The following is a 19,907-nucleotide window of genomic DNA, read 5'->3' as shown; positions in this document are numbered from 1 at the left end:
GAAGCTTGTCTATGAGTATCTGTATATCGTCCTCTGTTCTAGGCTTTTAACGAGGCAGCTCCCGCTCCCTGTCCCTTTTCTGGCTGTATCTACAGTAGCATGGCTGGTACAATCCCCTCGGTGGTATCACAAGCTGAAGAACTGGTAGACTGGCAGATGGAGGTCCAGCCTCTTTGTTACCTTGTTTTCTCTGTAGGTGTTCAGCGACAGGAGTTGGAGATCATCAACTTGCAAATACACATACACCTAGATTTGTTCCCATGGCTGAGCAGTGATCAGTTATGGCCAAAAACTAGTGTAGAAAGGCATCTTAGAAGAGAGACTGTTTCACTGCTTGAAATTCAGCATACCACCCTGATGCATACAGGATTTTTTAAACGTAAATGTGGTTTTTATATGGAAAAATATTAACTTTTTTCCAAGAACCCCTGATCAGCATTCAAAGTATTTGGGAGATGTGGATTTCTTCCACAGCCATTGTACACAAAGAAGGTCACTGAATATTTATTTAGCTACCCTCAGAGCTGGAGCTCAGTCCTGTCAGCTCCTCCTGGGTACTTAAGGGAAGAGGAGAAGCTGACAGTTGTCAGACGGGATGGACTATTTCAAGGCTGCTTTGAATGCTGTAGGAACTGTGTGAATAAAAAGTCTCATCGATCAGACAGGTTTTGCAGTGCAACATCCCTTTGGCTAACAAAGTAAATTTTCAACTGTCTTTACAACAGAGGCAATCTGATCGCATACATCACGTGATCACATCAACACCTGTGTGTGCAATCCTAATGAACTTTGACTAGATTTACATAAAATATTTCTATAAACCTTATCTTAAAAAACAAATCCTCCTTTAATTCCCCTAACATGTTGCAGGAAGGAAAATGACACTTAAATGTCAGCATATAAATAGATGCAAATATAAATCTTAGTTATAGATACCACACCCCATGATCTCATAGGTTCGTGCTCTAATTTGTTTTTTGTCCATCATTTCTCCTGATGACTTACTGTGTGAATCCAGCCACTCACCCTGCCTCAGCTGCTTCTGTAAGCGACTGGATGAAGCACTTTTATAGGGGAGAAGACAGGAGCCTCAGATGACTTCCTATTGCTTTAGCTAGTCCGGGAAACACAGCAACAGCAGCTAGCACAGCAAATTGTGTACTTTGCTTCAATTTAATGTTCTGCCCTAGCACCTAATGCAGTTCACAGGCACTCTGGCACCTCTCAGCAAGAGCTTGAAAACAAAGGAGGTTGAAGCGTTTGCAAGCATATGTTTAGACTTTGCACCTAAGCACTGAAACACTGCTCCACTGTCATTGTGCAGTAGTTGGAAATAAAAAAGCATGACAGCTAGAGACACTGCTCATTGGTAATAAAACTACTGCTGTTCATTAAGCAGGCAAGTGTTCCCATGAAATATGTGCACACAGTGACAGCCTCATGCATGCCAAAAGTTTAGATCAAAACACACAACAGCTCTACGTTAAGACTGAAAAAGATCTCGGGGTAGGATAACGTATTTTAAGTTACGGAAGAAAAAAAGAATCTGTGAAAATTGAGGATATGGATATGTTGTGACCATCTTACTTCTGCTCTGAAATGCCTCTTTTTGTTCAAATATACACTTAAGAGCCACATAAAATTGGTCAGGAACAACAAGATATAAGAGCGGCAGGCACACGGATGCTGAAGAAGGTAAGAACGGCTGGGACATGAATTGAGCTGGAATGCTTCATGCTTAATGGTGCTAAACTTGGCATAGCACTTACCTCACAGACCTTAGAAAAGAGATTTAATTGAGACCAGACAGGAGTTCACTGAAAATGGACTCAGCATAAGGAGCGTGCTGAACAAGACACACACTTCCATCCGTCCTGTAAATCAGGGCCAAGGCAACAGAGGTAAAGCTTAGGAAAGGCCCACAGGACTCATGCATTATGTCTGCATTGATCTTCAGCTTGGAAAAAGTAATGATTTGGCCGAGCTAACTACTATCTCAGAATTCGGCAAGTAGCTTGAATGACTATGGCAGTAGCATAAGGGTGCAGCATGAGTGGAAACAGAGATGTATCCTTCAAAACCAGCAACAAAAAACAGTATTTGGAAGACCGTATACAATTCTCAGGATGCTGCTTTCCAAGTATTTTTGCATCTAGATATTGCAGGCAGTATTCCACAAGCAGAGATGCAGAAGCGATCAAAGAACATTCGCTACTCATTGCCTGGTACGATGCTGTTAAATTGATTTTAACAACTGGACACATTATTCCCTGCACTGAATATGCAGAAAGCAAGTTCTATTTCATGAAAGAAAGGTTAATCTGCTGATTAATCTCCTCTGGTTTTGTTTTTATTAAAGCAGTAAAGACTCTAATCTCAATAAGAAGATATTCCACTGAGTCACCTTAGATCTGTATTACTCCCTAACGATGTGTCATCACTTCTCTTTCAGCTTTTACCCTTCTTTATGTTGAACTGCCATTCCAGAATGTCAGGCCTCCATCCGTTCCCTAGACTCACTCGTTGTAACTGGGAATAAAATGGCATTTGTTCACACCAAAGCCTGGCAGAAATTTTCCCAGCTCCAGACAGGGCACTGTGTTCCAACTTGTTCCATTTCACCCTCATGCATAAAAATACAAACCCTCAGCTTGGCACCTGTGTGAGTGTAAATTACATTAGCTACATCAACTGTGTAACTGACAGAATAACAATCAAGATTATCTCAGGAAATACCCTAATTCCTGCATCTCCATGACAATGAATACTATATCCTGAGTCACTTTAAAAAAATGTAAAAAAATAGGAAGAAACCCTTTAACAGCCAGGGGAAAAAACAGCGTCATATTAAGAAACCAGACTGGCAGAAAACAGAATGATTTTCATGCTTATAGCAAGGATGCTTTGCAGTCTGTAAGCACCCCCTTAATTTTTAGAAGATACTTAGATTTTTTAAAAAGACCACTTTTCTTCCCCTTTTTGTTCCCTACCTTATTTCTTTAAAAAGAGGAGAAATTCAACTACATTTAATCAGTTTAAATTATGGTAGAAATGGACCACACGTGTAAGACTCATCTCATTCTTATTTTCCGAGAGTCTCCCTTTGGGCTACAAGTTCTCATGGTAATTTTGAACAACAAATAATGATCTGTATTGATATCTTAAACATAATTTTACAAAAAAGCACTTAAGTTAGAAAAATTTAGTCACAGCTTACATAATTTCGAAAGTTGGGCTATTTTAAGAAAAAGAGGCAGAATCATTGCCAAAGAAACACAGACAGTACTTTGAGGCTTCAGAAAGAGTTTCGTATTTTAAATCACACATGCACAGCAGCCACCAGGTATGACAGCGAGTGACACTAAACTGATTAGAAATTAAATTCAACGACCTGCATCAGAGGAGCTTATAGACTTATGCTTCGTTTTGTCACTTTCTAAGGGTTCGGGCATTTAAACAAGTTAATGCAACGGTCATTCGAGGTAGCTTATCCACAAGGTAAAAGTGTGTAGGGTAACTTGTTCATACAGCTACCCTTTTCTAATATACACCTTACAGAAACACTTTCTCAGATATTTACCTCTTTGTATTGTAGGCTGTATCTTGTGGTGTTTCTTCAAGCAAGGTTACGTAGCCCAGCGCACATGTGAGGATGAACAAGACTGTTAAGGTATGAGCTCTCCTAAAATTCAGAAGAGAGAAAATTGACATCAGAAAGCAGAAAAACTTACGTCTTCACCTGTCAATGAAGCCTCAGTAAGTTTAATACATAGACAGCTGTCAGTAATACTCAAGAAGTTTTGTGTATTGTACAGCACAGAAAACAGAATTTACAATGGCGCTAAATTTAGTTATCAGTCCATTGTGCACTAGCATGCGACAGAAGCCTACCACAAGAACAGGTCTTGCTCATTTACCCCCCCCCAGTGCTTTGAGTTAAGGAAGATTTGGACAAACACTTGCCAAGTGAACAAGAGCAACTTGAAAAAAATTAGCACCAACCGTGCTAACACTTAGATCTAAAAACCTCCAGATTTCTCTCCTGGTTTGTCAGGTATAAACTTGACAGTGCTGCTGCACAGCTCTATTTCAAAGCCTATTAATAAAAACTGCAGCAGACTGCACAGACTCTCAAGACTAAACAGAAGGGAATTCACTCCAGACATGGGAATTACACATTACAAGAAAAACTAGTCATTAAAAAGAAAAAAAAAAGAAAAAAAATCTCTGAATGAGAACAGTTGCAGTTGTAAGAATTACAATGCTGCCTCTAGATGCCTTATTTCCAGTAATTCTTACAGCTTCATTTCATCTTAGATCTGAAGAGCTGGTACAGACTGACGACGAGAGGTTTGTGCCTGCGGAACTGTATGCAGCCACCTCTACACAAGGGGTTTCTGCTGGAACAAACCTGTCAGCAGAGCTCCACAGTAAAGCTTGGTGGTGGTTCTTCCACGCTGTTAAAATGTGCGACCTTGCTGGTGTCATATACTGGTACAGGCAGAACATTGCTAGCGTACATGGAGTCACAAGTTCTCGCTTCCCCATCCATGAGAGTCCATTTGCTTACACTGATTTTGGTAAAGCACTTATGCGTGAAAGAAAAGACCTAAGTACACGCAGCCAGACCCGGGAGTTAAGAACTTACTGCAGCTAGCTGATATGCATACACGTACACCTACTGATCATGACATATATAATATTCTTACATTGCACTGTCTGTACATTTTGTTTATTTAAAGTTGAAAATTCCCTTCCTAATGAGAAGCCATTTATTGTTTTCAGTGGAAAACTTATCTGACCTCAGCTCGGAAGCATGGGAAGTCTGGCCATTTAAGATCAAATCATAAAGACACAAGTTCTATTTTAGAGGACTACACAACATCTCCTAATAAAAAGTATTAAAATAACACAGGTATAAAGCATCAAGCTTAGAGAACAGAAAAACTACAAATGAAAATGACTGTATGTGACAAGTATTTGTACATACTGGCTCTCTGTACATTTTCTTTTCATATTATATTGTAATAGAAGCTAGCATTACATTTCCATTTTATGCCAAGAGACCAAAGTTTGTATCTACTCAAGTTGTACAGTGCATGATAAACCAGAGATCACCAAGGATCTCTAAGAAGTCCACTGACTTACCTTTAAACATCAAACCCAGTAATCTACCTAAAATTGCTCTGAAAGTTAAGGTAAGCATTATTTTGAACTACAATTTCATCCTAATCCAAAACACAGCCACTTCTCACAGCATCCTTTTAATCCCACTGGAAAACACATGCAATACCTCATAAGCAGATGCAATCCTCTTCTGCCACTGCTAAAAAGGAGTTCGGCATTTAACACTATCCTTCCCTGCACTCCAAAGGACACAGACTAACCAGCTCCAGGGGAAAAAAAAAAAAAAAGAAAAAAGAGAAGGACCCACAAATATTTTCAAAATTAGCAAGGAATCAACATGGCAAAAAAAAAATGCCAAGGCTTGGCAGCAGCAAGCTTCCTGCTCAACAGATGCATTTTCCCCCGACCTGCCTCCCAGGATGCACATAACAGGTGATTCAGACATCACAACTGCACATTCATCGAGCAGCCACGTGAGTCGGTGCCTCTTTTGTAACCTGCAGGACTTTAACAAACTAAATACTGTCCTCTCAGAGGGCAGTACAGCAGGGGACTGAATTAAATGCTCTAGTTCACTTTAATCAGACCATGGTCTTGTTCGCTGCATTTATCTATGTATATAATTAATACAAAAACAACCTATATTTTGATCACAGAAAAAGGTTAGATTAACTGCAAGGCTATGCATTATATTTTATGCCTTGTTTTATTGTTTGCTTTTTTGAAACTAACCTCTAAGAGGCTACTAGAATAAACCTAGAAATGCTGTCTTCCATCTTACCATTTCACCATCTGAACACCTACATGAAGTCAATTACTTTTTCAATGCATTGAGTGTTGTCTAAATTGCCAAAAAGAGAGTTATTAGCACGTCCTCATTTAGATAACCACATCTAGAGACTCATCTTCTAGAACAACGATGGTCTAGTTTCATTTATCCCTGTGGGGAGTTTGTAGCAAAGTAAACGGTCAGTGTTCGAGAGCTTCGTGCGCCCTGCTTTCGGTTTGTTTTTGGTGCCGCAACCATCAACCTGAAATTCAACAAGCTCCCCTGTTTAGTGAGAAACAAGAGGCTATGTATCTCATCATTTCCCTTTTATCCCAGTTTTCATTTCCAACTGAAGCCAGATTCTCCTGTAGCAAGTTTTCAAGGTGGTTAGTCATGTAAACGTTTAGTGTGAAATCCAGTAGCCAGGATGAAAGACTTTCTGGATTGGTTTGCCGCCTTCTGGAAAGAGTAAGTTGGCAGCTCTAACCAGAAAACCGCAAGTAATGGTGAAGTGATGGCAGCTGCTAGAGGTAGCAGAACACCATGCAAACCTACCTGTCAGGGAAAAAAAAAAAAAAAGATACACACCATATCTTTCCACAGCTTGAGTGTTAAAAAAATAAAATAGAAATCCACAGTCATATGGAACAAGACAAAATGTGAGGCAGTTACAGTAGCCAGAAAAATGAATAGCATGCAGAAGTAATTGTACAAGTCAAGTCAGGATGAATTAAACTGCATAAAGAGGGGTTATTTTTGTCTCCATGTACAGTTTAAAATAATACAGCAAGAGGAAGACAACACGGCTAAGAACAACCCCAGGAAGGTAAGAATTACAGGACTTATGCAGAAAGGCTTATGTTCTCCTAGCCTGGAGCCTGTGGAGACTGGAAAGAGCTAAGCTAAGCAGACCAGGTATCTTCCCCTTGGAATTATACAGCAGTTTGGGCAACACACCAGACTACAGCCAGTTCTAGGAGGTTCTATGCCAAAAAATCTGAGAAAATGTGCCTACAAGTGCCTACAAGTATACGCATACAAAAAATATGTAAGGCCAGGAAAGCCAGAGAATGCACAGCAAACCCCAAACTGCTGTGCAAAAAGCTGGAACATTAAGCAGCTTATTTTTCTGCACTAGCATTTTTCTGTCTGTATCTTACATCTAGCTCTTTCCCCATTTAAACACTGGGGCATTTAAGTGAAATAATTCAAGTTTTGTTTTTATAAAAATATTGGCCCTGCTAACTTAGTGGAACACCGAGCGAGAGCAATATAGGCAGTCCAGCAGGCAGCATCAGTCACTGCACCTCTCCTGCACTGCAGCTCACAAAGAAGAGGGGGCTCTTCCAGTGCACGGGATTAAGTTCCATTCTAATTTCTCTCTTCTCTTTTTCACGGTAATCCATTTGTCTGTCACATTTAGAAACCTTTAGAAAAGGTTTCTCAAGGAAATTACTATCAGAGCTTTTAGTTTCCGAATAAAGTATATGACAAAAATGAACTAAGGAAATTTTTAAAGTATCTTTTTGGGGGAGATGCGGACAGATCAGCTCCCCAGACGCAAAGAAGGGAACAATACCCCAGCAGAGCAGGCGGTCGATGACCTCCTTCAGTCTCCAGCACAAACTAAAATCAGCTTAAGTGAATGGGACCACACCCTTATTATCCATGGCTTTGCATTAGTGTTCTTGTTTGTCATAAATGATGCAATACCTACATTAAAACCAGTAACAATCATTGAGAACACCATGCAAAGGATTTATTTGTTAATCTTTTTCTCAGTTCTCTAAGTAAACAAAATTCCAAAGAACAGCCATTACCATTTGCCTCTTTGTTTTAAAAAGGTACATTAATAGCTACTGCTAGAGAAACAATCTGTCAACAAAAACAACTAGTCCCATCTTAGCCTATCATCAACTTGTTCACAAAGAAATAATTTTTTTCTTTATTCCAAATAATGGTAAAGTCATAAAAGCATTCCTGAAAGAGATTTTAAAAGATGAATGACTGTCAAAGCTCTCTACCCTCCATACACAAACACTTCATCTGACACACACTGGGAATTCTAAGAAAATATGACAAATAGACAGTACAACAAACCTATTACTTCAACAGCAGTATAGTGTTTAAGTTATTGTGAAGAATAAGATACAGGAAAATACAAGAAAAATTAGTAGCAATTTAAAACCGACCAATATTTTGACATTCAAAATCAAAATGGTAATTAACATGGAAACAATCCTGTTTGGATATAGAGAGGTTTTTGAAACCTTCAACAAAAGTTCAACCTCGGTCATAATCTTGATAATACATCCAAAATCAGAGACATGAAACCAAGACGTTCACGTTGCACAGGGCCAAAGCAAGCGGTCAGCCCTCAACGGTTCAGAAATAAGAGGTTAACTGCCGGTTTGTGACATGAGATCTCTCTCATCCACCTAGGTCACAAAAAATCATCAGTGGCAACCAAACCAAGGTATGTACTTTGTACATGACACTGCCCGAAAGCTCCAAGCATCTACATCTGTAATGCAACAGAAACGTGGCTGTTGATTTTAAGCTGTAGGCTGCGTTTTAAAATCTGTTTAAACTCTCAGAGATAATAAAAAGTACCTATTCTTAGACCGGCACTGAGTCTTCAGCACATCTATAAAGGTACACAACGCTGATTAAATTTCTGTGCATACTTGTGACACTCCAAAATAGTAACGTTCATTTTCCTTGCCATAAGTTGGTGCCTCTCATAAAACGATCACTCAGTACAAGTAGTACAATAACGCAGTACAATCTCCACAGAGAAACCAGAACAATGGATTAAAAAGCAAAGCTTCAGCAAATTAGTTGGTTTCCTTTGAATGAGAAGAGGGAAAAGACAAAGTTTCCATTCATCAGTTCTACAGAGTTCACAAGTTAATCAAAGTTCCCAAAGTGATCTATTTTAAATATTAAACACTTTTATATGTTTAAACCTATCAAAATCTTTGTTTCAGGTTTTAGTTTAAAACAGTTTCACTGAGACAGCGTGACTTTGCCTTACAGATAACACACACTTTAAGCAGGTATTTTCAAAAAAAGGCAATAAATGGGAATGGGAGGAAGGTACCCTTATGCCAGATTTAACTGCGTAAGAGCACAGAGCTAATTTTTCAGGCTGGTTATTTTATTTGTAAACTGCTGTAGAATTCAAGTCCCGTGACAGTGCTCTGATGAGCCAGAGTTCAAAGACCAGCACGGCAGAAGCTCTCTGTGGAGGGCTCCTACCACCCCAGCGCGCACTCAGGAACACAAACTCTTTCTGCGCACAGGAGACACCATGGCAAGGAAAGGGATTTCCCAGGGTGAAACTAAGCCTGCGCGCTCCTGGCATGCTCAGCCTTTGATTTCACCAGACAGTGAAAACTCACGTGTACTGCTTGGGGTAGTGGGGGCCTGTCTTTGCACTCCCCCTGAAAAGCACCCCTACGTACTCCAGGCTGACTCCCACCAAGTTTTCCCCCCATTCTCCTTAAAACTTCTGGAGCATGTTTACAAAAAAGAAACTGATACAGCGAATTAATACTAGGCCTAAAGCCGGGGGGGAATTAAACTCTCACAAGGTCTCTGCATAAAGATATTTCTTCCACACTTCTAGCTTACTTGAAGGAACTATGCAATCCCTTCCTTTCAGGAAAGGGTAATGACATTCTAATAACGCAACTGTCAGGAGACAGCTACCCTCATCTGTGACATGAGTTAATATACCCAGCTGACTAATGTGACTTAGTCGGATTGCACCTCCCGGACGTTTGAGCAACCGGACACTGCCAGGGCATACCTAAACACTAAAAAAGCACAGGCTGAGTGACACATCAGTAGCCTGATGCAAGATTTCTCTGCTCAAGTCAAGCAACATGCCTAAACTTGGTCAATTCTGACCAGGTAGAGAATCAGCAGAGTGGATCAGCAAATACAGAACCTCACCATGGCCCACTTTAAAGCGGCAAGCTTTTATAGTATGAAAAAAAAAAAATCCAGCAAATATTAAGTTTCTAACAAGCTTGAGGAATGTTCCCTTGGAAGTGCTGCAGCCAACCCTCACGAGAGGGTACAGAAAAAAGTTCCTGCCAATGTGCAGCTTTTCCATCCCCCTAATCTCTCTTCCAGATAAATCATCATCTCTTCCTCCAGACAGCCTTTTAGAAAATCTCATGCTGCTGTAAGGTTAGTTTTTTAGAGATAAGAACAACACGCAAGGAATGGCTAAGTAATACTTTGTTTTGAATACCCATCCTGTATTTCCAAAACCGGCCGGCTTACATACACGCATCCTCCTTTCCAAAGGAACGTCCCTGTGCTGGCCATCAGGAAAGGTTTCTCATGATACCAAATAAAAGGAGAGAACCATCCAGGCAGAGGCGTCTACAGGCTACCTTTTCCTTAGCTGCAATTTCTATGCTTTTTGCACCAAACAGCCTGAATTCATTCCTACAAAAGCTGTATTAGCCCACAGACTCTTCTACCCACCGTTTCCCTCTTTTTTTCTTCTTTTGCTTTTTTAATCTTCCTGAGCTCCATAGGTATCTGCTGCCACACTATGACCTTAGTAACTAACATCATATCCACATGATGGCAATATAGAGTTATCTAGTGTGAGAGACAAAAACACATCAATAACCAACAGAGGACATTAAAGCTAATTAAATTCAAATTAAAGTAAGGCTTAGGAAAAGCACTTAACCCATAGAGTCACAACGTAATGTGGTGGCAAAGATGTATCTGGCACCTCCCAACACCTTCAAATCAAGACTGGAAGCCTTCCTGGAAGATATGCTATGGTTAAATACAAGCTATATGGTTAAATACAAGCTATATGGTTAAATACAAGCTATATGGTTAAATACAAGCTATATGGTTAAATCAGGGGTAACACAGAAATTTTAGGAGAAAATACTACACCGTATCTAACTAGATGATCCCAAACAGGTAATCCAAGACTGGGCTGGGCTGGCATTAAAAGCCTTAACATCACACCACCTTCTGCTGCCTTTCACTAGCTACGAGGAGGGGGAGAAACGTTTTCTCTTCAAAAAAGTTGCTGCACACCTCTACACTTATCACATAGTGGCGATAGATCAGTTATACTATTTGACTGAGCTTTTTTGCTCCCCCACAGGTAGACACCCAGCTCCTCTTTTTCCAGCTTCAATATCCTTAGGCACCTGACACGGTTACTGCTCACCGGTAACAAAACCCCAGCTTCTACTGGATTCACCTTTTCCTGTACAGAACAAAGTCCCAGTAGCAAAAACCTGTACAACACATCAGCACTCACTCTTCCGCAGGTTACAGAAACAAAGCCACAGAGATGTAGAAAGCTCTATGTGGGGATATTTAAAAACAACAAACCAACCCGTGGGTTTTCCATACTAGCGCAGTAAAAATATCAGATCTACTGTGCTGCACACTGTACAAAAAATAAAAGTGAAAGTCTCAGCCACAAAGAGGTCCTTTGTCTGTATTCAGAAAGCTAATTCTGTAAGCAGACGGGCAAGAAACAATCAAAGGTACTGGAAACAACAGTGAACATGTTTGCCTAGAACAGCGGCTTGCCTGGCAGGCCTGGCTGTTTCCCGCTCCCTGCTAGTAGTAAGAGAGGGTTTGAAATCAGTTCAGGGGTAAGAGATACAGAGACCACCAATCTCTTTCGTAAAGCTTCTTCCCAGTTCCTTTCCTTGACATTTCCCAACGAGAAAAAGAGCTGTCAAGGTACTGACTGAGCAGGTTGCAACAACATAATTAAAATATAGTATTTTCCAGTTTCAAGTTATTAAGACTGAATAAGAATAGAAGTATTAAACAGCATGTAACTTGTTTTTCAAAGTTTTAAAAATATTTTAAAAGAACAGGCAGACAGCTAGAAAGTACCACCTTTCCCAAGGATCATTTATAGAGGTAAAATTACCTTTGCAAATTGAACTACTTTACTTCTAGAATGATTTCTGACTGTGTCTACAAGTCCCAAATTCTTGACTTTTTCCAAACCGAGCAGGCCACGTGGGTAACCTTATCCACTAGCTTCTGAACTTCAAGGAGAAAAAGTACTTTCCATACTTTTCCACATGGGCAAAGACAGAGGGCACCTACTCTCTTAAATTTCCATTTTCTGTGACCACCTCCATAACACACAGAACAAGAAGAGTACCAAGGGTCACAGGAAGAAAATAATTCCTCAGTATAATCTTTATTCTTGGCCGCTGTAAGAACCAAGTCATTACCAAAGGATACGCTAACACACTCAATGCTGTCATGCACAGGTCAAAAGTAACAGTAGGGAAAACCTTGAAACTTTTACAAGCATTTAGACTGCTGGCTGCCAGCGCAAGCGACATACACCACTAGGGAAAATAAAATAAAATAAATAGGTAAGTTAAGGAACAATTCAACACCACACTTGTCCACACTGCCCTCCTGGAAGGGACTAGCCGACAGAGGGGAAGCTCCTTAAAGAACGGTGGCACGTTTGGACTTTCAAAAGGACAATTCACGTGGACAAATTAACTGCAGTTACAGCCGTTATTTTAGGATGACAATCCTGTACCAGTAGCAGACTGCATGCTGGCCCCACACCCCCACAACAGGAAAAAGGTGCAACAAGGTGAGATTATACAATAAAAACAGCATTAGGTGTTTTTAAGGCATCACAAAACACCTGGCAAGAGCCATCTTAATTAGGCAGTAAGAAAATGACAGTTTTACCCATTTTCCATTTATAAGATGGCACTACTCCGCAGACCTCAGCAAGATCCAGTTATTCAGCCGCTCGCTAAGCCTACATGTGGCAATGCTAACGTGCTCTCCAAGAAAGTTCCTCTTGCCCTCAAGATGATGATCTCCCTCGGCTATGCTTGCATGTGTCAGGCTTCTGCAGAGACCACCCTGCGATCCAGCAGCCTCTAAGCGTCTCTTTGCAGTTTGTACTGGCAGAAATATCACCTAGCATCAGCGGCTTCATCAAGATCAACACCCCCCGCTCCACTGCTGCCCAGATTGGCAGGGTGAGAGCCAAGCGCCCTCCTCCTTCTACTGCTTAATGTCAAACTCAAGCCAAATCATATCACCCTCAGCTCATATTCCAAACAAGGGACTTGAATTTCAGCTTGGTTTCCTTAATCAAGAAGGACGTGCATTTAACACACACAGAAAAACTATGGATGTACACACGTGTGCTGAAGCGGCTTACTGGAACAACTCCAGCAAAGATGGGATTTAGCAGCACTTTTCTAGGTACAAACACATCTCTTCCTGCGAGGAGTGAATTTAACAAAAACTGATTTGCCCCATCTGGCCTGACACAGACAGTCATGGTTTTCTGCACTGATTTTCTGGACTGAGCATGCCACAAAACCATACAAAATACCTGACCAGCAGAACTTAAGCATAACAACTTTAGCTTTCTAGGAGGATTACGGGAAGCAACACAGACAGAAGAGGCCTCTTCCAAGACTGAGGGAGGGGGAAGAAATAGGTGGAGTTTGTATAAGCAATGCTGATAAAACAACCGCAATCAAGCATTCCAGTTTGCCCACAGACCGTGGGCTCCTGAAGCGCCAGAGGACACCTCCCAGGCGCTCGCCTGGTAGACAAGCCGTCTCGGTTAGCAGTAAGGACACTGCTCGCTAAAAGGTTTATGATCAGCATTAAGAAAGGAGGTGCCACTGCCAAAAATCAGTCCTAAATCACTGTTAAATTTCCAGGAAACAATAATTACTAGTGCCACAATACCAGGAAAAACACCTTTAGACGCAGCCTGTGGTTTCTCAGTTTTAGCACCGGTATCTGTTGCAGGGAAGCAAGAGCAACGCCAATTGCAGACAACGCGCAGCAACTTTCCCTCTTCCCTCCCGAGCCCCGAGCCCGATGACTGTGTCCGGAGCAGCTCCCGCAGCCCCGCCGAGCCGCCCCACCTGCGCTGACAAGCGGCGCATCTCGCCAAGGCGACGGAGGAACTCAAGGCTACCGCCGCCGCCAAAGGCCCCCGCGGAGCGAGGCGCGGAGGGCTCCGCCGAGGAGGGGGGGGGGAGCGGGGGGCAAGCGGGGGAAGCTGAGGGGAACCGGCAACCACAGCTCGGTGCGGAGGCCTGCTCGCCACAGAGCGCCGGTGGGGCCGGGCAGGCGAGGGGGCGGGTGGGAGGGAAGGGCCCCGGCGCGAGGGGGCGGCTCTCACCAGAAGAAGGTGTTGGTGCCGTCGTCGTAGACCTCGGACTCGGTGCTGCGGCGCAGGCCGGGGCTGTCCCTCTCGGCGCCGGGCGGCGGCGGCCGCTCTGCCGCCGCGGCGGGGCCGCCGCCGTTGGGCTGCGGGGGCTGCTCCTCCAGGGCGGCCTTGCCCAGGGCCCCGCCGTGGCCCCGCCGCTCGCCGCGCCTCATGGCGGCACCGGCCGCGTAACGGCCGCGCACGCGGAGAGGGAGGCGCTCGCGCCGCTCTGCCGGGCTCGTGGCGGGGGACGGGGCGGGGCGCGCCCCCGACGCGACCCCACGTAGGCGCGGAGCGCGCGCCGCCTGGCGCGGTTGGCGCAAGCGCAGAGCGCTCCCGGGGGAAGGGCGGGGTGAGGCAGCGCGTCTCCCTCAGGCGGCGGCGGGGCGCCGCCCCCGCCGCCTCTCCCCCAGGGAAGGGAGCCCCGCCGCCCTCTGCCGCCGCCCCTCCTCCACGGGAGGGAGCCCCGCCGCCCCCATGTTCCCCCTCAATGACGGGAGTCCCGTTGCCTGTCACAGCTCCCTCACTGAGGAGGCGCGGCGCCCTCCCTCACGGGTCTCTGCCCCACCATGACAGTCATGCCTTCCCCTGGCCTCGCCAGGCACTAGGAATCCCTATTCTGGGGCTACAACAGGTAAAAGCGGAGCCTGAAGTGCAGGCCCCAGCCCGGAGGAAGAGGACCCACAGCATCGCTGCTCCCCCCAGGGCTGCGGAGTCAGCCCCTCGTCGGTGCCCACAGCAGGGGAAAGCTGCTGCCCAGGAGCTGGGCCAGGGCGCTGAGCGAGCAGAGGCAGTAACACACTTCCACGCTTGTTCTGGTCAACGTCCTCACGGCCAGAAGTCCAGCAGTCCTTGAGCTGGAAGTTCAAGTAGTGTTTTGGTCACATAACACCACAGGATGGGAGAAGAGAGCATGGCTAATTGAGAGCGCACCAGGAGTTGAGGCGTGTCGACTCTGATACTTGAGGTGACTGTTTCACCACAGCCCGGGAGGAAGCATCCCCACCACTGTCAAGAGCTCCCACATGATCTTTGGTGAATGTGCCTTGAGCTTGTGAAACCTGGAAACATCTTTGTTGGAGGTGGCAGGCATTTGCTTTGTCTGAGGGGGAAAAAAAACAGAAAATGTTGTTTTCTCTTTCCAAGAAAATATGAAGGAAGGAGAAAAAAAAAAGAATAAAGAAAACAGTCGTTTCAGCTGTGACAGGAGAGTGTTATGCTATGAGTACATAAACTTGGCATTTGCAAACTGTAGCAGTATTGTAGCAATATTTGATGCTAAAATTCTGTATCTTTTGGCAAAAGGAACCAAAGAACACTACTTAAAGAAAATGGCTTAATTCTCTACGCGCTCACTTGAATTATTCAGGGACAAGTGCTCTTTGCCAGGCGGCTGTGCGGCTTTCAAGTACCCCAGGTTGTGCTTTCCAGTTAGTTCCATTCCCCAATGCCGTGGCTGTCCCAACTCCCACTTCCTTGTGCAATGAAACGTTAACCGTCTGACCGCTTTCGTGTTTGCAAAAAAACGTGAGAGTGTTTTGCTGGCAGAGGATTTTGTTTCCACGCAGGGGGTCTGGCCAGGGCTGGAGCTGCCTGCTCGCTTCTTCGGGTGCACGCTGGGGCATATCCCGAGACACAAGTGCAAATGCAGGGTGTTGTGTGCTCCTGTGCCCTCAAGCCCAGCCCTGTTCTTATAATCCCTCAGACCCCCTCGTGGGATCTCTTACCTGCAGCAGAGCTTTCCAAATTAGTCTTTGGAATCAACGCGAGGATCGGGCTCTTCAACCAGAACAAATCCAAACAGGACGCACTGCTGCAGGCGGGGAGACCTTTCGTTCTGGCAAGATGCTAGAGCCATCCTGACAACGCAGGAAGCACCAGAGGATGCCGTATGGAGGAAAGAGAAAGTCCTGCAGGAGCAGAGAAACGAAACCGAGGGAGAAATGAGAGGAAACATTTACGCGACTGCAAATAAATGAGGTGGCCACATGATGGCAGCAACCAGCTGGGCTAGGAACAGGGACAGCCCTGGCTCCGGCGGCAGAAGTTGCCCCAAACCACCAGCTCTGAACTGTTTGTGAAAACTGTTTGTCTGTGAAAGGAGCTTTGCTCTGTTGGCAAAGCCGCGCTTCTGCTTGGTTTCTCTCTCAATTAGTAAAGACATCTTAAGTTGTGTAGTTGCCACATTCGAGCGAAAGGATTTAACCAAAGATTCCCTGAGAAGGTGGAATACTCCTGCTCTTTGAGGGGGGAAAAAAAAAAAACCCAAACCACCACGGTTCTGCAGGTATATAAGGACACTTCTGGCTGCTGCACAATCCCCTCCCAACCTGCAACACTCTCTTCTGGCCACCCCGCTGTGTTTCCTGAGACCTGGAGGCACTTAGCTTGTTCCAAGAGATGCCACCTCCCACTGCAAGAGCACAGGCTGTGGTCACACAGCTTTCTGTCACAGTGGGGAACATCCACCACATCTCACAAAGGAAATGGGAATTAACTCTTCTGGGTGTCCCTTTCCCCCCACCCTATAGCCATGACGTGCAAAACATCAAAGAAAAAACACACAATACTCATGGGACAGCTGATGGTTTGGCTTTCTGCAGTCATGGCGAGCGCTGAGTCAGGTCCAGGCCTCCTGGTCATTTACGGCCTCTCGTCTCCCTGTGTCTGTTGACACGGGCACACCACCATTGCTTTGGGCCTCCAGGACAGGTAGGTATTCTCCAAGGGAGGGAAACGCTGATACCTTGTGAGTGATGTGTTAAGGCGAGTCCAGCGGAGCTTCTTCAGCAGACTGAACAGTGTCAGTACACGAAAGCAGTCCCCAAGGTCTCAGAGCCTCCCGCACTAGCACGTGGCAGCACAAAAAGCCTTTCCTCATGCTTGGAAAGGAGATTTACTCTCCTAAGCAGCCAGTACTTTTTAATTACAAGCAGGGCTTCACCCCAAACCACATCCTCTGATGTAACGTATCAACTGTAGCTCCAGGGATACCGATGGACCTAAACAGACTAGGGTTTGGGTAAAAACGCCCCAGTTTTACAAGAGAACACAGACAATTGTACCACCACTCAGCTCTACAGCAAGATGGCCTTTGGCATCACAGGACCTGGCTTTTCAGAGACGCTCACTGGCCTGGCACAGCCAGAAGTGCACAAGAGGCCAAAAACGTACAGCCACAGCGGACACTGCAGCAGAGGCCATAAACTGCAGTTGGAAGGTGCAGTTTGGACTCTAGGAGAAGCTTTTTCCTGATGAGGGTTGCGCAGGGCTGCAACACATCACCCGAGGGGCAGAGGGGGAATCTCTGTCAATGGAGGCTTTCAAGGCTCAGCTAGACAGAGCGCTGATGAGCTAATGCTGGCAATTCACCCGCTTTGAGCAGGAGGTTGGACTAGAGAGCTCCAGGGGCCCCTTCCAACAGCACTGCTGTTTCCATGACTTATGGCGTGAAGTAAAGCCTCCCAGTACTTTTACCCAGAGCAGCACCACATCGCACAGCCAGAGAAAGGCTCTGCTGTCACCTCCAGGGCCAGCAGTGGGCTAGCCTCTCTGCAGCACACTGGCTGCTCCTCTGCCTGCCTTAGTCCCAAATTTCAAAAGAACTTTTGGCCGAGAAAGTGGAAATTTTCCCAAGCAGAACCACTCCTGCTGAACTATCCCTAAAGCACAGTTGGTGGTGCTAGACGACAGCAGCTCGAGTGTTCAGACCCAACATACTCTTCCTGCCAGGCTCTCGGTTTCTGGCCAGCTTGCTCATTAGTGCTGTTTTCTAATAGGATTTTTACTAGCTGCTGAGAAACATAGACACTACAATCAATCCTAAAGCCTAACAGGTTCAACAAGTATTAGTCAGGCTTCATGCGCTGGTTCAGCATCACTGGCTTCTGTTTGAAGCTTGTCTTCCCTCTCCTTTTCCAACAGCAGGTAGGATTCAAGCCTTACATTAATTTTCTCCAGCCCATTTCATTTAGCAGTTTTTCCCAGACACTTCTGTCTGCTTTTGACTGATGTCTTCAAAATGAAGAGAGAAAGAAAAAGTCCTAATTTTTTTTCTTTTTTATTTTCCCCACTCATTTTGTGCTACTCAGTACACAAACTGAATTGCAATTTCTTGTAGTAGCTAAGGATAGCTCTAGTGCTGGGCTCTCATATGAAGCTGAGCAGCCAGCTCCTATCTTTGTTGGAGCAACCACACACCTGGGCAGGATGAAGAACCTCTGCTTCGAATCAGTTCATGAGTGACAGAAAGGTGGTTCAGGGAAACACGGCCCCGCTAACCAGGAATTTGCAGTTTGGTGCTGAAAAACATCCAAACAACCTCTTCTGAAGGATCTTTCTTCTTTCATGTCCATCTAGCCAGATACACAGGAAGGCAATACCCCTTAAACTCTTCCGGAAAAAAAAAAAAAAACCCAAGGCCCTGGGAACTGAAAAGAGCAAATAAATATTTTAGCACCATCTTAAATTAGGGATGCCTGCATGCAGGATAGTCTTTGCGCACTCAGAAGAGGAGCTCCCTGTCGGAAAGCATCATTGTAAGGCAGGGTGCAGACAGGCATCCTCCATCTAGCTGAAGCGGCTTCATACATGAAAGCCTTCAGCGGTTTGTTACCACTTCCCAGGTGGAAATTACCATCTCCACATCCAGCCAGGATTAACAGGTCAAGGGAGCGCTCCTAGAGAGCTTCGACACCAGCTCGCTCAGTGCGGGTCAAACCACTGCCCAAAGTGGTTGGAGTTTATCGGGCTGATGCGATGCCACAGTAGATCAGGATGGGAACACATGACCGGCCCCAGCAGCAATAAACAGCGGAGGGTGATAATATCTTAAATAATTCTAGCTGCTTACAAAGGGTTCGTGCGGTTGCAATACCTTGGCACACGTATGAGCCAGAGCTCCACAACACTTCATGTCTTAAGCAGATTTTTCACCAGTAGACTGGAAAGTACATCATCTCCCTCCCCAGTTCTAGTTTTTCATGCTGCTGTCCTCAGCACCAGTCCCCCAAGAGCAATAAATGCTGAGACAGTGCATTGCAGGAGGGTTGCCTGAGAAGGAAAGTGCTGAAAGAGGAACACCATCAATTTGGTCGCCTGCCTTGCTGCAAAAGGAGCTAAATCTTGCCTAGGCAAAGCCAAATTCCTCCCAAACAGGAGAAGAAAAAGCACAGTCTCCTCTGAGTGCCTTGAGAGATGCTGCAGGGGTCAGATACCTTGGACAAAGCCAACCTGCAGGCACAGGCTCACCTGCCCCACGGGCTAGTAAAGCCCATGAGTTCTTGGGACTGCTGCTGGATGCCTGCATTCAATTAGCTGGCCTATCTGGAGAGCAAAGTCCTCCCAGGCAAAGTTTGCAGGAGGAAGAAACAGAAGTGCAAGTGGAGTGACGTGGCTGTCCCACCTACACGTAACCCCATTTCCATTTAACCCAGCAGTGCTACATCGCAAAGATCTTCGGTCTTCTGTCAGGAGATGTGGAAAGCGCCATCGATCCTATTTTACATGGCTTCACTCTCTCTCCAGGTAAACACACACATGTTCTCCCACACCCATGGAGAGCTGCTGGTGATAAAGACAGTTTTCCCCTCCTGACCAGCCCTGCAGATTGCCTCTGGGAGGCTAAAGGTCTGCCCGCTCCTTCCCCTGATCTGCTCTTGATTTCACACACAGCAGGAATTTGGAAGATCACTTTTTTTTTTTTAGATTTGCAGTTCTGATTTGGAGTCTGTTCCAGGCACGTGGCAAAGCCACAGAGTGATGTTGGCTTGACTGGGAACA

At 45.0% G+C, this 19,907-nt stretch overlaps 1 protein-coding gene across 2 annotated transcripts in view; it reads right to left on the bottom strand.

Moving 5' to 3' along the window:
* PTDSS2 (phosphatidylserine synthase 2) overlaps positions 1-14,440 on the bottom strand; it is a 44,964-nt gene extending 30,524 nt beyond the window's left edge. The window contains exons 1-2 of one of the 2 annotated variants that reach the window (XM_072864335.1): positions 14,100-14,440; positions 3,581-3,682 (exon numbers count right to left, since the gene is read on the bottom strand). In XM_072864335.1, coding sequence (XP_072720436.1) covers positions 3,581-3,682; positions 14,100-14,299 — 302 coding nt within the window. In that variant the 5' untranslated portion in view covers positions 14,300-14,440. The remainder of the gene's footprint in view (positions 1-3,580; positions 3,683-14,099) is intronic. The other variant, XM_072864334.1, reaches the window with a different exon arrangement.
* Between the last annotated feature and the right edge of the window lie 5,467 nt (positions 14,441-19,907).

This window comes from Ciconia boyciana, chromosome 6 (assembly GCF_034638445.1).
Source record: "Ciconia boyciana chromosome 6, ASM3463844v1, whole genome shotgun sequence".
In the NCBI taxonomy this organism is placed as follows: Eukaryota; Metazoa; Chordata; class Aves; order Ciconiiformes; family Ciconiidae; genus Ciconia; species Ciconia boyciana.
Note: the sequence above shows the minus strand (reverse complement) of the source record. Positions and strands in the feature narration are given on the sequence as shown.